This window comes from Zingiber officinale, chromosome 10B, assembly GCF_018446385.1.
Source record: "Zingiber officinale cultivar Zhangliang chromosome 10B, Zo_v1.1, whole genome shotgun sequence".
Classification (NCBI taxonomy): domain Eukaryota; kingdom Viridiplantae; phylum Streptophyta; class Magnoliopsida; order Zingiberales; family Zingiberaceae; genus Zingiber; species Zingiber officinale.
The window spans coordinates 83122138-83140162 of record NC_056005.1 but is presented as its reverse complement, the minus strand read 5'-3'; the positions used below and the strand labels follow the sequence as shown (position 1 = coordinate 83140162).

The following is an 18025-nucleotide window of genomic DNA, read 5'->3' as shown; positions in this document are numbered from 1 at the left end:
AAAAATGTAAAAAAAATATTTAAAAATGTAAAAAAATAAAAAAATGTTTTAAAAAATTTAAAAATTTATTTTTTAAAAAAATAAATAATTTAAAAAAATAAAAAAATAAAAATTTTAAAAATAAAAAATAAAAATTTTAAAAATAAAAAATTTTAAAATAAAAAATAAAATTTTTTAAAATGTTAAAATTTTTTAAAAAATTTAAAAATTTTAAAAAAAATTATAAAAATTTAAAATTTTTTAAAAAATTATAAAAATTATAAAAATTTTAAAAAAATTATAAATAAAATAAATAAATAAAAATTAAAATTTAAAAAATGTAAAAAAATAAATAAATAAAAATATAAATAATATAAAAAATATAAAAACATTAAAAAAATAAAAAAAACACATAAAAAGTAAAAAAATATACAAGGAAAAAGAAAAGTAAAAAAATATTAAAAAATAAATAATAATAATAATAATATTATTATTATGTATAGTTGGTTTTGTAACTGAGGGTAATACGGTAAAATATTAAAATAGGGTATTTATTAAAACCTTCAAACAAACAAGTTTTTATTGCATTACCTAAGTTGAACCAAACAATATTTGGTTATGTTTTATTCCCTATAATCTTGGTTATGTGATTACCTGGTAATCACATAATCAAGATTATACATGATGACTTGAACCAAACGTACCCTAATAATTATGCTTATTTTTCAATCGGTAAATTTTTAACTTAACTCTTAAATTTTATTTTGACAGTTTGATTCGATTTTATTGTTTAAAAATTCGAGAAACAAATTTAAAAAATTATAATTCGATATGTCTATAAATAGTATAATCTTCTATAAATTAAGATTTTTTATTTTTTTACACTTTCTCTCTTTTATTACATCTTCTTCAATTACCCGCCGTATACGCACCCGAGTCCGACCTAAACCAGCTGCAGCGAAGAGAATAGGGCGCGTCCAATTCTACCCATCAACGGCGACGAGTCGCTCTCTCGCTGTGGTCTCCGGCGGAAGGGAGCGGTGTGGTGGAGAGCAGCAAAGTCGAGGAGGAGCCAGAGGTGAGGACGAGAGAGATGGTATCGTCGCCGGTGGTAAACACTTACCCTCTTACCAACTACACCTTCGGGGCGAAGGAGCCCAAGATGGAGAAGGACACGTCCGTCGCTGATCGTCTCGCACGCATGAAGCTCAAGTACGTCCGTTTCTTTCTCCGTTTGCGCGATCGCTACGGGGATTCTGATTCGCTTTCTTCCCTCTCCCCGTCACTTAAACCCTAATTTGATATGTTAAAAGTCTTATCTTTCTACTTCAGTCTGGTTTCGAGATGCGAAATTGGTAATTATTCATGTGCTTATATATGTTTTTATTTCTATTTATTTATTTCTTTTTCATATCTTGCAATTCTTTGATAGATATTGGTAGCATATATACTTGTCTCTATCTGGCTTATTGAACAAAATGGGAAGAGAAACTATGGCATGAGAAAAGCAACTAGTTGTGATTAGATCATCAGATCGTGCGATGCACTTAGGCTGAGTTAAAGGACTTTTGGTCAGAGCTCGATGTTGAGTTATTCCTGCGGATCTTTTGTTGCTTAATTTCACCAAATTTAATGTGATCTTAGGCATGATTTGATTGTCCACTAGTTATGCTACGGTAGGTTATTAAAGGAAAGTGGTCACCTTCTGCCCTCCTAATTCACTCTCTGTGGGAATTTACAGAATCCAAAAGCAATTATGTTCTTGATCTCTGTCCTCTTATGTAAGACAATTGTCTCTTTGTGGGAAAGACCTTGCATTTCTTTTAATGATAAATTGTTTCTTCATTGGTGATATTGTACTGCATAGAAGAGATGATTGGAGGTCGGATCTTATGGATGTTGGAGGAGAGATCAGGTTCATAGGTAGGTTGGGTAGCGATAGTGGAGGCAGATGCTGTCACAATAAGGGATAGAGTTACTATGGTTTTGCAAGGGGTGTGTTTGTGCCTAAATTGTGCTAGAGAAGGAATTTGAATTTCGGTAAAAAGGAGTATAAGTTAGGTAGATATAACACTCTAAGAGCATTTAGGTATAGTTTGAGTAGATGATAAAATAAAAGAAAATAGTCTATGATGGTATTGATATGTTCCAATACGAATAATGGATTCTATAGTTATAAAAGTTGAATCTATTAGATGGATTGGTGTATAAAGGGGTTGAGGGAGGCAAAGAAATTTTGGTTAATATATTAAAAATAATTTAGATAAGTTGAATATTTATACTGATATCATTGTGCATCTGGTTTGATGAAGGAATAATATTCATATAGGATAAACACAGCTTGACAACGTTGGTGAATTTTTTAATATGATTGTTGATTTTATTGGAAAAGTCTGTGCATCTTCTTTTCTTATTTTTTTGTAACTTTATTATTGATTTGGATATTTATAATTTACAATTTTTGATTGCTTCTTTTTGTTTGTTTCAGTTATATGAAAGAAGGCATGAGGACAAGTGTTGAAGGGATTTTGTTGGTAGATAACTAGACATAGTACCATTATTTTATTGGCTTTTTATTTCCCCTTGTTTTTACCCTTTCGTTTGATCATAATGATAGTCCATCACTTGATCAACCTTTGTTCGTTATAGTATATTTTTCTGCACACTCATTAAACTGTCTTTTTTCTTATTCATTTAGGTTCAGGAGCACAACCACCCACATATACTGCTACTGCAAATAGGAAATACTTTCTGTAAACTCCCTGGTGGACGTTTGAAACCTGGAGAAAATGGTAGGCCATGCCATTTTAGATGTAGTCATGCTTAATGTCCTATTATCCCTGAGCTATATGTTATTGATTGCACGTCCAAAGTCTCCTCATACGTGATTCAAAGTTCTTGTGTCTGTTCTCAGAAATTGAAGGCTTGAAACGAAAACTGTTCAGCAAACTTGCGCCAAGTTCAGCTTCCTTTCAGCCAAATTGGCAGGTGTTTGACTTAATTTATTTGATTTGCATTCGTTTGATTTTCTTTTTTTGCATTGCATAAGCTTATTTTATTGCTGGAATGAATCTCATTCCAAGAGAAAATAATGTACAATTGCTCTCATTATGATTTCCTAAATTATTGTCACGAGGAATTACATTTTTGGGAATTTGTTGAAAGAGAAAGTAGATTAACATAGGTTTAATGAATGCATTAATATGAATATGATGTCAAACAGTTTTTAGCTTTGCAATATTTGCTCTTTAGGGATATTAACTTAACTAACATAATTTCTTTAGTTTTTAAATTTGCCAAATATAACATAGTTAATAATATTATATGGTCTATAAATATTGTTATCAGTATATTATAATAAATTAATATAACTTTCAATATATAATATAATTGATAAATTGTATTTCAATTTTCAAAATATAATTCAAAATCCTAGTGGTGGAGGGTAAGATTATCATATAGTTTTGTGGGAATTACATTTTGATAATTTATGGCTACATGTTTCACATTGTCATGTGAAGGGGAGCTTTGCACAATGGTAAAATTGTTGTCGTGTGACCTAGAGGTCATGAGTTTGAGCCTCGAAAATATTCTCTTGCAAAGCAAGATAAGACTGCGTACAATAGACACTTCCTCGAGACATGCATTGATGGGAGCTTTGTGCACCGAGCTCCCTTTTTCACATTGCCATGTGAGATGCTAGGCAATCTAAATAAATGGTCAAACCAAACCATAGTTGTCAAAAGCGCATGAAGCGCGTGCTTAAGCGCAAAGTGTAACAAGGCGCCAGCCTTGCGCTTCCGAGACCTCGGAAGCGCACAAGGTCTCGGAAGCGTTCGTTGCGCAAAAGCGCAAGCATGCGCTTTTGCGCGAGGCGCAACTAAGTTAACTTTTTTATTTTTTTTCTTTAATACCCTAATCAATACTACGATTCGTGTTCACCGCCTGATCGTCTGCTCCTCGTGCCTCTCGAACCGTCTGCATTTGAATCTCAACGCCTCTTGATCGGTAAGATTTATATTTTCACATTTTCACATTTTCTTTTTGTTTTTTTTTTTTTTTTGCATTTTCTAGCTTCTCTAGCGTCGACAACGCCGGATGCGTCGCGGGACCTGTCTGGCGGCACTGGATGCGTCAGGATGCCCTCGGCATCGCCGACTGCCGCGGGCATCTTGACGCGTCGGGTGCGTCGCTGGATGCGTCACGGGACTTGTCCGGCGACATTGGATGTGTTGTGATGCCCTTGTCATTGTCGACTGCCGCAGGCATCTTGACGCATCGCGATGACTGCAGCCTATGGCTTTGTTTTTTTATGGATTTATAATTAATTAATTAATCCAAACAATTTCTCACTTAAATAGGGATAATGACTTTTATAAATCCTAATTAAATAACCCAATAAAATATTTAAAATTATTTTTTAATAAATTTTATTAATTCTAATTTTATATTTAACATAAATTTTTTAATAAATATTATTAATTCTTTATATTCTGTTTTCTCATAATTTAATGTTTAAAATTATAAAACTATAAATATTATTAATTCATAATTTGTAAAGTGTGCGCTTCGCATTGCACTTTAAGCCCCAAGTCACGTAATAAAGTACAGTCACGTAATATATTGTTATTTATTTATTAAAAACATAAAAAATAAAGTAATATAGATTTTTACAGTTACAAAATTTTGACAATATGTTAAAAATAAGTGCATGCTGTAAGTTTTATTTTTTCGATTTTACGTTAATTATAAGGATAACATTGCCAGCTGAGCTCGATAAAAAATATAATAGACAAGCTTAAACAAGCTCAATAGAATAGTTGAACAAGGTTGAACACACTCAAGCTCAGCTTGTTTCAACTCAACTTGCTTTCGCTTCTATGAAAAGGCAGACAATTACTAATGTCCCAGGTGATTTTCCAACTAGATCCTCAAAACAGGTGGCTGCATTAGTATCCTCCTAAAAATGAACATTCTTATCTGATTCTTATTTATAATATTCATAATATGGATTCTCTTAGAAGGTAAAGAACTTCTTGTTCTAGGGAAAACCTTCAGGTAAGTACTGAACGTTTCCTGTAGGGTGATGGCCTGGGAATCCCTGCAAAAATTGGAAGTTATGTTGGGATGATAAAAAAAATTGTCACTTAAAATAATTAGTGCTCGATTAAGAGTCTAAGGATGGGGTTGGGGCATTTAAGTTGTTAAGGAGCATGAAACTATGAATCATGTTTCATAAAAGAGGACATCACATAGTAAGTCTTCTATTCATTAAAGGCGGAGATGCTATTTTTTTCTCTGAAGTAATGAGATGCAGATGTCTTGGTCTGATTGACTTGCTTGATCCGATGACTGCTTTGCTTTGCCCATTCCAAATGAGGAATTTGAAGACTAGAAGTGAGTCAATGCCCTTCTCTATTGATGATCAACTGATGTGGTTCCATATTCAAAGCTGAGTTTTCATTATTTTTCCCTCCATTAGCCTTCTTTACTCTAATCTTTTGATAGAATTTATATACGCACATAATGTTTAAAGAACCATACTCAAGATTTCTGTCAAAAGTTGTTTTGAACTCATTTTTATGCAGTGGTCAATTTAATCAATAAGCTTTATCACGCGTTACTTTTTTTATGTTACTTATCTGTTTATCAACTTACAGATCGGGGAGTGTGTTGCTACTTGGTGGAGGCCAAACTTTGAGACGGTAATGTATCCATACTGCCCTCCTCACATTACAAAGCCAAAGGTAAGTTGCATTCATCACATCAGGGGCCAAATCTGTCAATTGTCATATCATACTAAAACAAACAACTTCTATTTCCAGGAATGCAAGAAGCTTTTCATTGTCCACCTCTCAGAAAGAGAGTATTTTGCTGTTCCTAAAAACTTGAAATTGCTTGCCGTTCCATTATTTGAACTATATGACAATGTTCAGGTAATATCATCTTCATATCTCGATATAAGTATAGTTTTTTATCACCATTCTATGAAGATTAGCTCGAGTACAATAACACTAGATGTCTGACATGCTCATTAGAAACACCACTTATCCATAATAACCTTTTTGAAGCTCATCCTAATCTCTTTGCACAACTTTAGATAAGTTTATCAATTTAGAACCTATTCTATTAGCCATAACAAATTTTCTATATATTAGTCGTGTTTTCCAACGGGAAAACTATGAGATACATATCTGAAACAATAATCATTATTTTGATGCAGAGATACGGACCTGTCATTTCTACAATTCCTCAACAGTTGTCAAGGTTCCAGTTCAACATGGTCACATCATGAAACTGGCGGATTAAGCCAAGCAGGAGATCACCTACGGCGATTTAATTTGATCGTTTGTGATGGATAATAATTTGAGATTTTAATCGTATGCTTGAAGGAATGTTTTTTTTTTTACCTATTCTTCATTTCTCAGTCAAAATTTTCCTAGTAGGTCCTGTTGGAAGTATCCGAGATCACTTCAATTTGATGCTGGAAACCATTTACTTTTATCTCGACCATTTCCTTTGCTTTTTGGCACGTTTGGAAGGATATGAATGGGGAGAACGCTGATGATGAGTAGCAATTGCAGCATAAGGTGAACAATCACTTAACAGTCCCTTCAAGATGGTCCTCGAAGGGGATAAATTATGAGGGTGTTTTGTCCTAGCGTGCTGGAGGACTCAGGACAGTAGTAATATTGCAGTGCGTTGTGTGAGTCGGTGCAAAATAATTTTCAGAGGGAGAGATGTTGATATGGTCTGTGTGCTGATTGGACAATTATATATTTATTTTTAATAATAAATGGACAGTCTTTTCTTTTGATTTATTTATAGGATAAATTTGAGTTAGAAAGTGCGTATAGAGAATGGGAAAAGATTGTGACAAGGCTGCAAGTAACTTAATATTAATCTAATTGCTTTAGTAGGTATATTAATATCATTAAAACAGAGAAAAATATATATTTATTATAAAATAAAATATGTTTAACAAATCTAACCTCCTCTAACAAAGAAGAAGGGTGCTTGTCCATACCATTTTAAGTCATTTGTACCTAAATTTAAAAATTTATGAGACAACTTACTATTCCTGTATTTAATAGATTAAGTTATCTTTCAAAAATCTAAAGCACCTCCTAAAAATAAATAAAAACTTAAAAGAATATAAAACACATGTTAAAAATAAATAAAGCAAAGCTACACTCGTGGACTAATTGGGCTTAAACAAAGGACGATAAATGCATGTGTGTGAATAAATTTAGTGTTTATAAATTTGGTAAGATGTCATTTATATTCGTATAAAATTAATTAAATGAATAGACTTAAATAACTTATTAAATTAAATAAACGAAATATATAAATATCTACTTATGAACAAAATTTTTAAATGTTGATACACTGTTATGTGAGTAGATATATAGTCAAGATAATGTGCTAATCAAAATTAAGATGTATGTATTCGAACGGATTATTTTCAATGGAGCTTAGCTCCTTATCTCTTATGGGTAAGATTCTCAGCATAATAAATTTGATCGGCTCTAGTTCTCGTCGGACCTACGAGGCTTAGTTCTCCACTTCTTATTGACATGACTCCCAACATAGCCCGATCGACTCTAGAACCGGTCGAACCTACGGGGCTCAGCTCCTCATTCCTCATGGATATGACTCCCAACATAAACTCGACCTGCCCTAAACCTGGTCAGATCTCCGGAGCTCAGCTCCTCACTCCTCATGGGCATGACTCTCAACATAAACCCGGCCGACACTAGAGTCGGTTAGATCTCCGGGGCACAACTCCTCACTTCTTGTGGACATGACTCTCAACATAAATCCGACCGGTGTTAGAGTCGGTCGAATCTCCGAGATTCAGCTCCCCACTCCTCATGGACATGACTTCCCCTATAAATCCGGATGACCCTAGAGCCGGTTGGATTTTCATGGCTCAACTCCCCACTCCTCATGGACATGACTTCCAACATAAATCTGACCGACCCTATAGCCAATCAGATCCCCAGGGTTCAGTTCTCAATTTCTTATAGGCATGACTCCCAACATAAACTCGACTAGCCCTATATCCAGTCGAATCTCCGAAGCTCAGTTCCTACTCCTCATGGGCATAACTCCCAACATAAATCCAACTGGTCCTATAATCGGTCTGACTCTCTCTAAGAGATAGCCTTGTTAGAAAATCGCAACCACTTGTCAAAGAATAACAACTACTCATCAGGGAATATTCTCTGCTCTGACATATGCACATAATGGAACCTTCCTCTGCCTAGGAGAAGATGGTATATCTCCACTATGTGACATATTCTGACACCTGACATTCTCAGATGTCTCATTATTACGAAGGTTATGAGAAGTAGTATAAAAAGGAGTCCTCTCCGTTGGCTAAGTATGCGCACGCACACACATCCACATAACTTCTCTACTATTTATTTTCTTCTCCATTTTCACTCGATTACCGTTTTAATTTAAGCATCGGAGTACCTGTGCCAGAAACTTCCTCCCCGATTCTCACTCTAACATTTTCATTAGCCCTATTTATGATGTGCGTAAGTCTACACCTCCCAGCTCGAAATTTTTATTTAGTTTCTACCTATTTACTTAGCTTCCGGATAAAATCAAAACTCTTATGAATATGTTAAATATATAAAATTTTCAAAAAAAATCAATAAATTTGTATTATAAAATTCAATAATCAATTAAAAAATTTAAATAATCTTAAATTTAGAATTTAATAATATCTAATGAACTAGTTAAATTTAAATCAAATTAAACTCAACGCAACTCACGCCATTTGTACCATTAAACTCAACTCGACTGAACTGGAAAAAAAACAAACTTAGAGAATCATTTGTACCATTCAATTTATTTTAGGCAGATCGACTTGATTACTCTATCAAATAATCAACAACTACGACGCTATTTATATACATCACGCCATTTAATTCCACCGTCCGTGTCACTGTGCGGTAGGCCGCATTTACTTTAATCATCTACCCACAGTACGACCGGGTTTAGTTAATCATCTACTTAGAAACGTACGCCCCCTGTTTCTTGTTACTCACATCCCTGACTTATGCGGGACCCACAATAACCAAACCTCTGGTTTTTCTTGGCCAACTTAAATTGAGTGGACGCAAGAGTTTTTCACTTGTTGCCACCAAACGGCTAGTGTTAAAATTTTATTTATTTATTTATTTTTATTTAATAAAAATCAAATTGGCATACCGTTTAATCAGGACATAAATAAATCAACCTTTCGTGAGTAAATATAATATTCAACTAAAATTTATTTATTTATTATATGAATAATATTAAGTAACTCATTAGAGCATCACAATACTTAGTGTTATAACATCCATCACATCATCAAAAAGTATGGGGTTCATTACCACATACTCATTATAACAACATCTTTCTTTCATCCACATCCCTTTTAAGGTTAATACTCATTATTCATGAGCCCTACCGTCCACTCACTCATTTTAACATTATACCATATTAAATAAATATGTTTTAAAATATTTAAATTATTATTATTTTTTTAATAATGATTTTACGTTTAAAAATAAAATTTTATTATTTTTCAAAAATAAAATTAATTTTTTAAATATATTTATTAAATAAAATTTTAAAATTTTATAATGCCTTTTTCTAATTTTAAAATTTATAATTTTTTTTAAAAAAATAAAAAAAAAATATATAGCATGGGGGTGGGCCCAGGCCCACCCCCATGCAGCTTGAACGCGTACAGATCACTGCACGCGTTCAAGAGTTTAATCTTAACGCGGCGTTCTGCAACGCCGCGTTAAAGCTATCGTGGCGTTAAAGCGACGTTATAACGTTATGGTAGCTTTAACGCGACGTTCTGCAACACGCGTTCTGCAACGCCGCGTTAAGATTAAACGCTTGAACGCGTTCAGTGATCTAAACGCGTTCAAGCTGATATATATTTTTTATTTTTTAAAAAAAAAATTAAAAATTTTAAAATTAGAAAAAGGCATTTTAAAATTTTAAAATTTTATTTAATAAATATATTTAAAAAATTAATTTTATTTTTGAAAAATAATAAAATTTTATTTTTAAACGTAAAATCATTATTAAAAAATAATAATAATTTAAATATTTTAAAACATATTTATTTAATATGGTATAATGTTAAAATGAGTGAGTGGACGGTGGGACCCATGAATAATGAGTATTAACGTTAAAAAGAATATGGGTGAAAGAAGAATGTTGTTATAACGAGTATGTGACAGTGGACCCCATACTTTTTAGTGATGTGGTGGGTGTTATAACACTAGAGCATTATGGATGCTCTTAATATATATGTATATATATACTCATTAATATCGATGAACAATATTTATGAATAATATTCATGAATAATATTTATGTTAATAAATAATATTTATAAATAATATTTATTAATAAATTTTTTATCAACATATTAATTAATAAATAAAATTTTAAAATAAAGAAATAAATTTATATTATCAAATTACTAAGTAATTAGATAAATTTAAAATATAAAAATTTTAAATAATTAAATAAGTTTAAATGGAAAGCTTGATAATATTTAGAATAAAATTTTTAAAAATTTAAATCAAATTTAAACTTATAAAAAAACAGACTGGAATAATCATTTCAAAAATTTAAAAACAAGCTTGAACAGCAACTAGACTTCGACTTGACTTACAGCCTAACAGCTCCTGCTTCTAGCACTTCGAGGAGATTAGAACAGGAGGAGGAAGAAGACGAAAGAGCACGGTAGCTCTTCTCTTTCCCACGGGAATGCCCGGAAGTTTCGTCCTACATTGCTAACTCTTTCCTCTTTCATTCCCCTCTTGGCTAGGGCTTGCTGTTGTAGGTCCTCCAGATCTCGGTCAGGCCGACCTCTGAAGGCGTGATCGGCGTGATTGAAGGGTTCAGCTCGGAAGGTGAGTTATTTTTTCCGAGGTTTGCGTCGGATTCATTGTGTTGAGTCGCTCTTTTAGGTTCCATTACGCTATTGAAGTGATTTGCTTGAGGAAAAATGAGATTTTGATTTGGCTTTGTTGATTGTGGTTTCGACTTTCGATCAAAGGCTGGATGAGAAATGGGCGCAAAATGGTTTTGGTTTGTTTTGTGTGCAGATCTGGAGAGAGGTGTGTTGGTTAGTGAATGAAATGGAAGTCGAGGCTCCTGTGTGAGGGAGGAATGGTGTATTCTGTCGATTGAGCGGATAATGCTCGTGTGCAAGTGCTCACATTTCTGTCACCCATGTTATTATTGGGGTTTTCTCTTTAGATAATAAATCTATTGATTACTGGGAGAAAAGTGCGCACCTTGGCCCTTCCTCAGTTACAAAATTGGACAGATGCTCTTATTTCTTTATCACTTTTTTAGCTCATTTAACCCACACAAAATCTGTATTTCTTTTGAATTTCTTCACCAAAGAATGTTGAAGAGTTTGGTTGGTAATATAAACACTAAGTGTCTCCGCCTATTTCACCGCTGAGCTCTTATTGAACTCAACTGTCATCTTTGAAAGAACAGCACATTGGTGAACAAGAATAGATATGTAGTGATTGTAACAAACTATGCCAACTTGCAAAGCATATCACTAGTCATTTTTGAAAGAAAGCACAATGGTAAGAAAGGGTAGATATGTAGTGATAGCGACAAACTATTAAAGCAAATTTAACTTATCTCTGATATGTGTTATTTTAGAGCTTTCTTTTGCATCTTGGTTGCACTGAGGATGTTAAATATATCTCCTTTGTCCTTCCATAAATGCATAAGCTTTAGATTCATTAGACAAAGAATTAAAATTCACACTGTTCTTCTCTCTTGTTTATGATATTCATGTTATTTTACTAATGACTGCCTTACATTGGATCTAAAGAGTTAATGGTCGGAAGACAATTTTTTTATCAACGTTATTGCGGTTTTAATAATCTTTTTTCAATGCGTCTACTGTCTTTTGATCCAGAGACTACAATTCTTTTAGTAGGATGTCTATGACTTTCTATAAACCTTGATTTTACTTATTTTGCATACCGTTTTGAAACTAGATTTCATATAACTATATACAAGTTGCTATTTCTCAAATAAGCTTCAGGCTAGCATTATTATTTTAACTCTTAAGCTCTGCGGATTCACTATTGTCTACTAAATAATTATGCTGGAAAATATTTCACAATCTTCTGCATGCTATATATATATTTTTAAGTTTCATATGATTACATGTTATGATAAACCATGCTTTTTTTTATCCTCAATAAACTGTAAGAGTGTCTCTTTGATTTCTACAATGGCTTGACAATGTATTCATCAGAGACATAATCCTCACTCTATTTTGTTAAACTAAATAGCACTTTTAACCTTTATTATTTGTTAGAACTTGCAGTTCCACTGAGATGACTTATTTTTCATCAAGTCTACTTGTTGTCTTAATTTCCTGTTAGACTGATCCAGGATGACCTTTCTAATTTCTTGTTATTGTTCACAACTTGTACCTTCATATGATGGATTTTCAGTTTCTTTTTCTTAGGTTTGTTCAGAGGATAATAACTGGTTACACTACATAGTTTCCAAAATTAATTACTTGAATCAAATTGAGTTTTTCAATTATATGTAGATCTCTCATAAAGAACAGCAAGCTTTCATAAAGATGAGCAATTATAAATTGGGCGTGGAAGTTGCAAGTGCCCATGACCTTATGCCTAAGGATGGACAGGGTTCTTCCAATCCATGCGTGGAGCTTCATTTTGATGGCCAAAAGTTTCGCACAACAATTAAGGAAAAAGATCTTAATCCTGTATGGAATGAGTGCTTCTACTTCAACATTGCAGATCCTGCCTTTCTCCCTGAGCTTGCTCTTGAAGCTTTTGTGTACAACATGAACAAAGCCACTCATTCCAGATCATTCCTTGGCAAGGTTCGCATTGCTGGAACCTCTTTTGTCCCCCTAGTTGATGCTGTTGTACTCCACTTTCCATTGGAAAAACGTGGTATATTTTCACATGTTAAAGGAGAACTTGGACTTAAAGTATTCGTCACTAATGACCCCTCTATAAAAGCTTCTAATTCCCTCCCAGCTACAGATCTTTATACAAGTAATGTTTCTCCAAGCTTAGCTCATGAAGTTCCTTCTCAAGTTCTGATTACACAAACAAACCTACCTCCAGAAAATAAACATGAATCAAGGCATACCTTCCATAGTATCTCGAAAGAGGTCCATGAGCACCACTCATCTGCTCCAATCAGTGAACCAGTTAGGTATGTGTCGGATCCTATGAGACCTGAGCCTCCACCTCCCAGAATTGTTAGGATGTGCTCAGGATCATCCTCTCAACAACCAGTTGCTTTTGCGCTGAAAGAAACTAACCCTTTCCTAGGTGGGGGTCAGATTGTTGGAGGCCGTGTTATTCGTGCGGAGAAACCTTCTAGTACATATGATCTTGTAGAACAAATGCACTATCTTTTTGTTCGTGTTGTGAAGGCACGAGACTTACCGACCATGGATATTACTGGAAGCCTTGATCCTTATGTTGAAGTGAGAGTAGGTAATTACAAGGGAATCACAAAACATTTTGAGAAGAATCAGAAGCCAGAATGGAATGAAGTCTTTGCATTTGCTAGAGAGAGGATGCAGGCATCAATTCTTGAAGTCGTGGTCAAAGACAAAGATCTGCTCAAAGATGACTTTGTTGGGTTGGTACGCCTTGATTTAAATGATGTTCCTATACGTGTACCACCAGATAGCCCATTGGCTCCGGAGTGGTACAGGCTCGAGGACAAGAAAGGGGAGAAAACAAAGGGTGAACTCATGCTTGCAGTTTGGATAGGAACCCAGGCTGATGAATCATTTCCTGATGCATGGCACTCTGATGCAGTTGCACCTGCTGGCACCTCTGCTGTTGGCTCTCACTTCAGGTCGAAAGTATATCATGCACCTAGGCTGTGGTATGTTCGGGTCAACATTGTCGAGGCACAAGATGTTATAATTGCTGATAAGACCCGCTTTCCTGATGTTTATGTTAAGGCACAACTTGGAAATCAGGTATTGAGAACGAGAACAGTTCAGGCACGAACATTTAATGCTTTCTGGAATGAAGACCACATGTTTGTGGTTGCTGAACCTTTTGAGGATCACCTCATACTTTCTGTACAAGACTGTGTGGCACCAAATAAAGATGAGGTGATTGGTCGTGTTGTTATTCCTTTAGGAATAATAGAGAAACGAGCTGATGACCGCATTGTCCATGGTCGGTGGTTCAATCTTGAAAGGCCAGTCACAGTAGATGTTGATCAGATCAAGAAGGATAAATTTTCGAGCCGGATTCACCTCCGTGTGTGTCTGGATGGAGGATATCATGTGCTTGATGAGTCCACCAATTATAGTAGTGACCTTAGACCAACAGCAAAGCAACTTTGGAAGCCACCAATTGGGTTGCTTGAGCTCGGGATACTTAAAGCAGAAGGGATTCATCCTATGAAGACACGAGAAGGAAAGGGGACATCGGATACCTATTGTGTAGCCAAGTATGGCCAGAAATGGGTGCGATCTCGCACCATCATAAACAGCCCATCTCCGAGATACAATGAGCAGTACACATGGGAAGTGTTTGATCCAGATACAGTTCTTACAGTTGGTGTCTTTGACAATTGCCAACTAGGAGAGAAGGGTCCTAATGGCAACAAAGATGCTAACATTGGCAAAGTTCGCATACGTCTTTCAACCCTTGAAACAGGCCGTGTGTATACGCATGCATACCCTCTTCTAGTTTTACACCCTTCTGGCGTCAAGAAGATGGGTGAACTCCACCTTGCTATACGGTTCTCATCTACTTCATTGATTAACATGATGTGCATATACTCAAAACCTTTGCTGCCTAAGATGCATTACATACGGCCTCTACCTATGATGCAACAAGATATGCTGCGGCACCAAGCTGTTCAAATAGTGGCTGCACGACTTAGCAGAATGGAGCCTCCCCTCAGAAAGGAAGTTGTTGAGTACATGTCTGATGTCCACTCCCATCTATGGAGTATGCGTCGAAGCAAAGCTAATTTCTTCAGGCTTATGTCAGTTTTCTCAGGTGTTATTGCAGTGAACAAGTGGTTCCGTGATGTTTGTGCATGGAGGAATCCCATCACCACTGTCTTGGTGCACATTCTGTTTTTAATGCTAGTCTGCTTCCCAGAACTGATTCTTCCTACAGTTTGTCTGTATATGTTCCTGATTGGCATTTGGAACTACCGCTATCGTCCTCGTTATCCTCCACACATGAACACAAAAATTTCACATGCAGAAGCTGTGAACCCAGATGAGCTTGATGAGGAGTTTGATACCTTCCCTACCAGCAGGAGCGCTGAATTTGTTCGAATGAGGTATGAACGGCTAAGGAGTATTGCTGGAAGGATACAAACTGTGGTTGGAGATTTAGCAACTCAAGGGGAGAGGATCCAGTCATTGCTTAGTTGGAGAGATCCCCGGGCCACTGCGATATTTGTGGTTTTCTGCTTGATGGCCGCGCTTGTGTTGTATGTGACCCCATTGCAGGTGTTGGCTGCCTTAGCTGGCTTCTATGTGATGAGGCACCCAAGGTTCCGACACAGGTTGCCGTCTGCACCAATAAATTTCTTCAGGAGGTTACCAGCAAGGACAGACAGTATGCTCTAACTAGGTAGTTGCAAGTTAAATTCTAAGTGTGATGATTTCATCTGTTATGCATCTTTTATGCACTTCCCCTTTTTCTTATGTTCAAGTCTTTAATAGTAGGTGATCGCCACCAACCATCGAAACTTCTCTACTACCATCTCGATCGGGAATCATCTGCACAAGATGATGAGTCTTGAGACTACCAAGCCATCTTGGCATCGGGTTTTAATGCAGTTGTAATGTACTTAACTTTGTTATTCAGGTGATAATAATGTAGACCTTATCTTTGTTTGTTATGCAACTAAAGTTGAGCATTGTATTGTAATGTACTTATAGTTCATGAGGGTTGATATGCTCCGCATCCATCTGTGAGCATCTAGTATTTTTTTTAACACATTGAACTATGACAACTTAGATTATAAGACTTAGTTGTAGTGCATAAAAAAAAATATTGTAAGTGCAAAAATTTGAAGGCAAGCATAGAGCTGCAAAGGTAACAATCTAACTCGAAGTGTTCTACTTGAAATGATGATATAGTTATGTTCGAGATGTTCTACTTGAATAGAAGCTTATTCAGCCCACCTTTTGCACTCGACAAAGTTACTTGATTCATCATCATATTCTATGAATGGAACTGAAATGGTGGATATATAGTTAATGAAATTTGAAGTGGGATAGTATCAATAATGTACTGCTAGCTGTTTCTCCATGGAAGCCACCCTACCCTAGATCATGTTGTGCATGAAACATTGCTTTCGTATCTCTTCGGTCCCACGAGTGCCTCCAACGAGCAAAAGAGACAATGTTAACGTTGCTTTACGGCTCCTTACTCATCTAACATTGGTCCAACTCAATTCATTGCCGCCCCGTCTTGATAAAGATTCGCCAACTCCTTGTAGGTTCAATTCGAATAGAGACGACTTGATTATACATTTTGTGTTCATTACCACTCATGGTGTGTGTGGTATGTGATTAGGTTGATGAACTTTCTTCTATCCATAAGAAGAGGAAAAAATGGAAATCATTGTTGACAAGTCGTCTACCTTCCAAATATAAATAATGATCGCTTGTCTTTAAACAAAAGGCAATGGAGTTTCATTCATTTATTATTTTGTTTTTCATGTTAATAAGGAATCTCTTATGAAGGTGAACAAATATTTGTAAAAAAAAGTTAAAAGCCCCACAAGCATACTCTGATTCTATACATGAACCAAGTGTAGGAACAAAGTTAAAATGATATGTTTACTAAGATGCTTAACTCACTCGGATCGATATGTTTAACCCAATTGAATCGCTTAATATCCGCTAGGTTTAGTTAATTAAGATAATCCACAAATACACATGGCCTAATATGCATGCTTGAAGCTCATGCCTTTACATTGTCCAATTCATTTGAGTATTCAATTATGTTGCCTTGAACTATTCGGTCGCTTTAGGGTTAGAGTAATCCATTTTTCACACGATATATCAAATTTAAATTAGTAAATTATGGATCAAACGAAATCATGTCTTCTTCGTCGTCTTCTTCTTCTTCTTTTTTTACCATGCCACCCTAGATTCAACTTAGATTATAAAACATAAGGCATTAGCTTTCCTTTCAATTTCTTGGGTCCCATGAATGCTACTTATGATTACTGAAAGAAGCACCCCGGCTTTAGGGTTCCTTTCTAGCCTAACACTGGTACAATTATTCAATTCAATGCTGCTCCATTCACAAAGATTCCCAAAGACAAAAACATAATAATAATACACCTCTCAAATGAAGCTAGCTAGAGGCCATTGACCATGCTTAACTCTTTATAGCTCTAAAGAGCTCTTTTGATCTAGGCTTAAAATGAGATTATAGTTTTGATGTGGCGGAGACGGCAGAGGCCACATGGTCGAGCTCGAGTCAAGTCAGCCAACTTCTGTCGACGAAGAAACCAACCCGATAGAGGCCAATCCAACGAAGGCCAATCTAATAAGAGTTTATTGAAACCAATTCAACGCGTGCCTGATCTACCAAAAGAGCTCGGCCGTAGATATATTGAAGATCAGTCAATCCATCCATCCCCTCGATCTCAATCGGATCAAGTCGCTATCCCCAAACTATTCTTGGATGCTATATCATTAGTCAAATCTAACCCATACCTATCCAAATGTGCTTTGTTTATAAAACTATTAATTAACCTCACATCACATGGAACAGTAAACTAGTAAGGAAAACTTCAGGGAAGAGAGTGAAGCTTCATGTGCATGCTCACATGGAGCTCCCATGCAACCTCCATCCACGTACAGGTTCAGCCCAAACCCTAAACAAGACAAAATAGAAATATATAAAATGAAACCTCCATTGAAGCCCTAAACATTGTCAATAGCGAGGGAAACAGAGGGAGGAAACTCTGGGAATCACGTGGTCTT

General features: G+C 35.4%; 2 protein-coding genes across 5 annotated transcripts; both read left to right on the top strand.

Moving 5' to 3' along the window:
- The first annotated feature begins 890 nt into the window (after positions 1-890).
- LOC122029889 (pre-mRNA cleavage factor Im 25 kDa subunit 2-like) lies at positions 891-6492 on the top strand. Of its 2 annotated transcripts, XM_042589029.1 has the most exons (7): positions 893-1191; positions 2468-2513; positions 2678-2771; positions 2894-2967; positions 5640-5726; positions 5805-5915; positions 6203-6492. In XM_042589029.1, the coding sequence occupies exons 1-7, from the start codon at positions 1073-1075 to the stop codon at positions 6272-6274; spliced, it is 603 nt and encodes a 200-aa protein (XP_042444963.1). In that variant the 5' UTR covers positions 893-1072; the 3' UTR covers positions 6275-6492. The 2 variants fall into 2 exon arrangements, with proteins under 2 accessions (XP_042444962.1, XP_042444963.1); XM_042589028.1 differs by having other exon boundaries at positions 891-1191; positions 5640-5915.
- A 4160-nt stretch (positions 6493-10652) lies between these two features.
- LOC122029530 (FT-interacting protein 3-like) lies at positions 10653-15986 on the top strand. 3 transcript variants are annotated; one of them, XM_042588555.1, is made up of 4 exons: positions 10653-10746; positions 10832-10916; positions 12599-15650; positions 15746-15986. In XM_042588555.1, exon 3 carries the CDS (start codon positions 12632-12634, stop codon positions 15644-15646), a length of 3015 nt encoding a protein of 1004 aa, XP_042444489.1. In that variant the 5' UTR covers positions 10653-10746; positions 10832-10916; positions 12599-12631; the 3' UTR covers positions 15647-15650; positions 15746-15986. The 3 variants fall into 3 exon arrangements, with proteins under 3 accessions (XP_042444489.1, XP_042444488.1, XP_042444487.1); XM_042588554.1 differs by having other exon boundaries at positions 15743-15986; XM_042588553.1 differs by having other exon boundaries at positions 12599-15986.
- The last annotated feature ends 2039 nt before the right edge of the window (positions 15987-18025 follow it).

What these genes read in the sequence shown, in the direction of transcription:
- LOC122029889 (XM_042589028.1), top strand. Translation starts at nt 1,073, where the DNA reads ATGGTATCGTCGCCGGTGGTAAACACTTACCCTCTTACCAACTACACC. An exon ending in CTCGCACGCATGAAGCTCAA is followed by an intron (nt 1,192 to 2,467) that starts GTACGTCCGTTT and finishes TGTTTGTTTCAG; the next exon opens with TTATATGAAAGAAGGCATGA. An exon ending in GTGTTGAAGGGATTTTGTTG is followed by an intron (nt 2,514 to 2,677) that starts GTAGATAACTAG and finishes TTATTCATTTAG; the next exon opens with GTTCAGGAGCACAACCACCC.
- LOC122029530 (XM_042588555.1), top strand. Translation starts at nt 12,632, where the DNA reads ATGAGCAATTATAAATTGGGCGTGGAAGTTGCAAGTGCCCATGACCTT.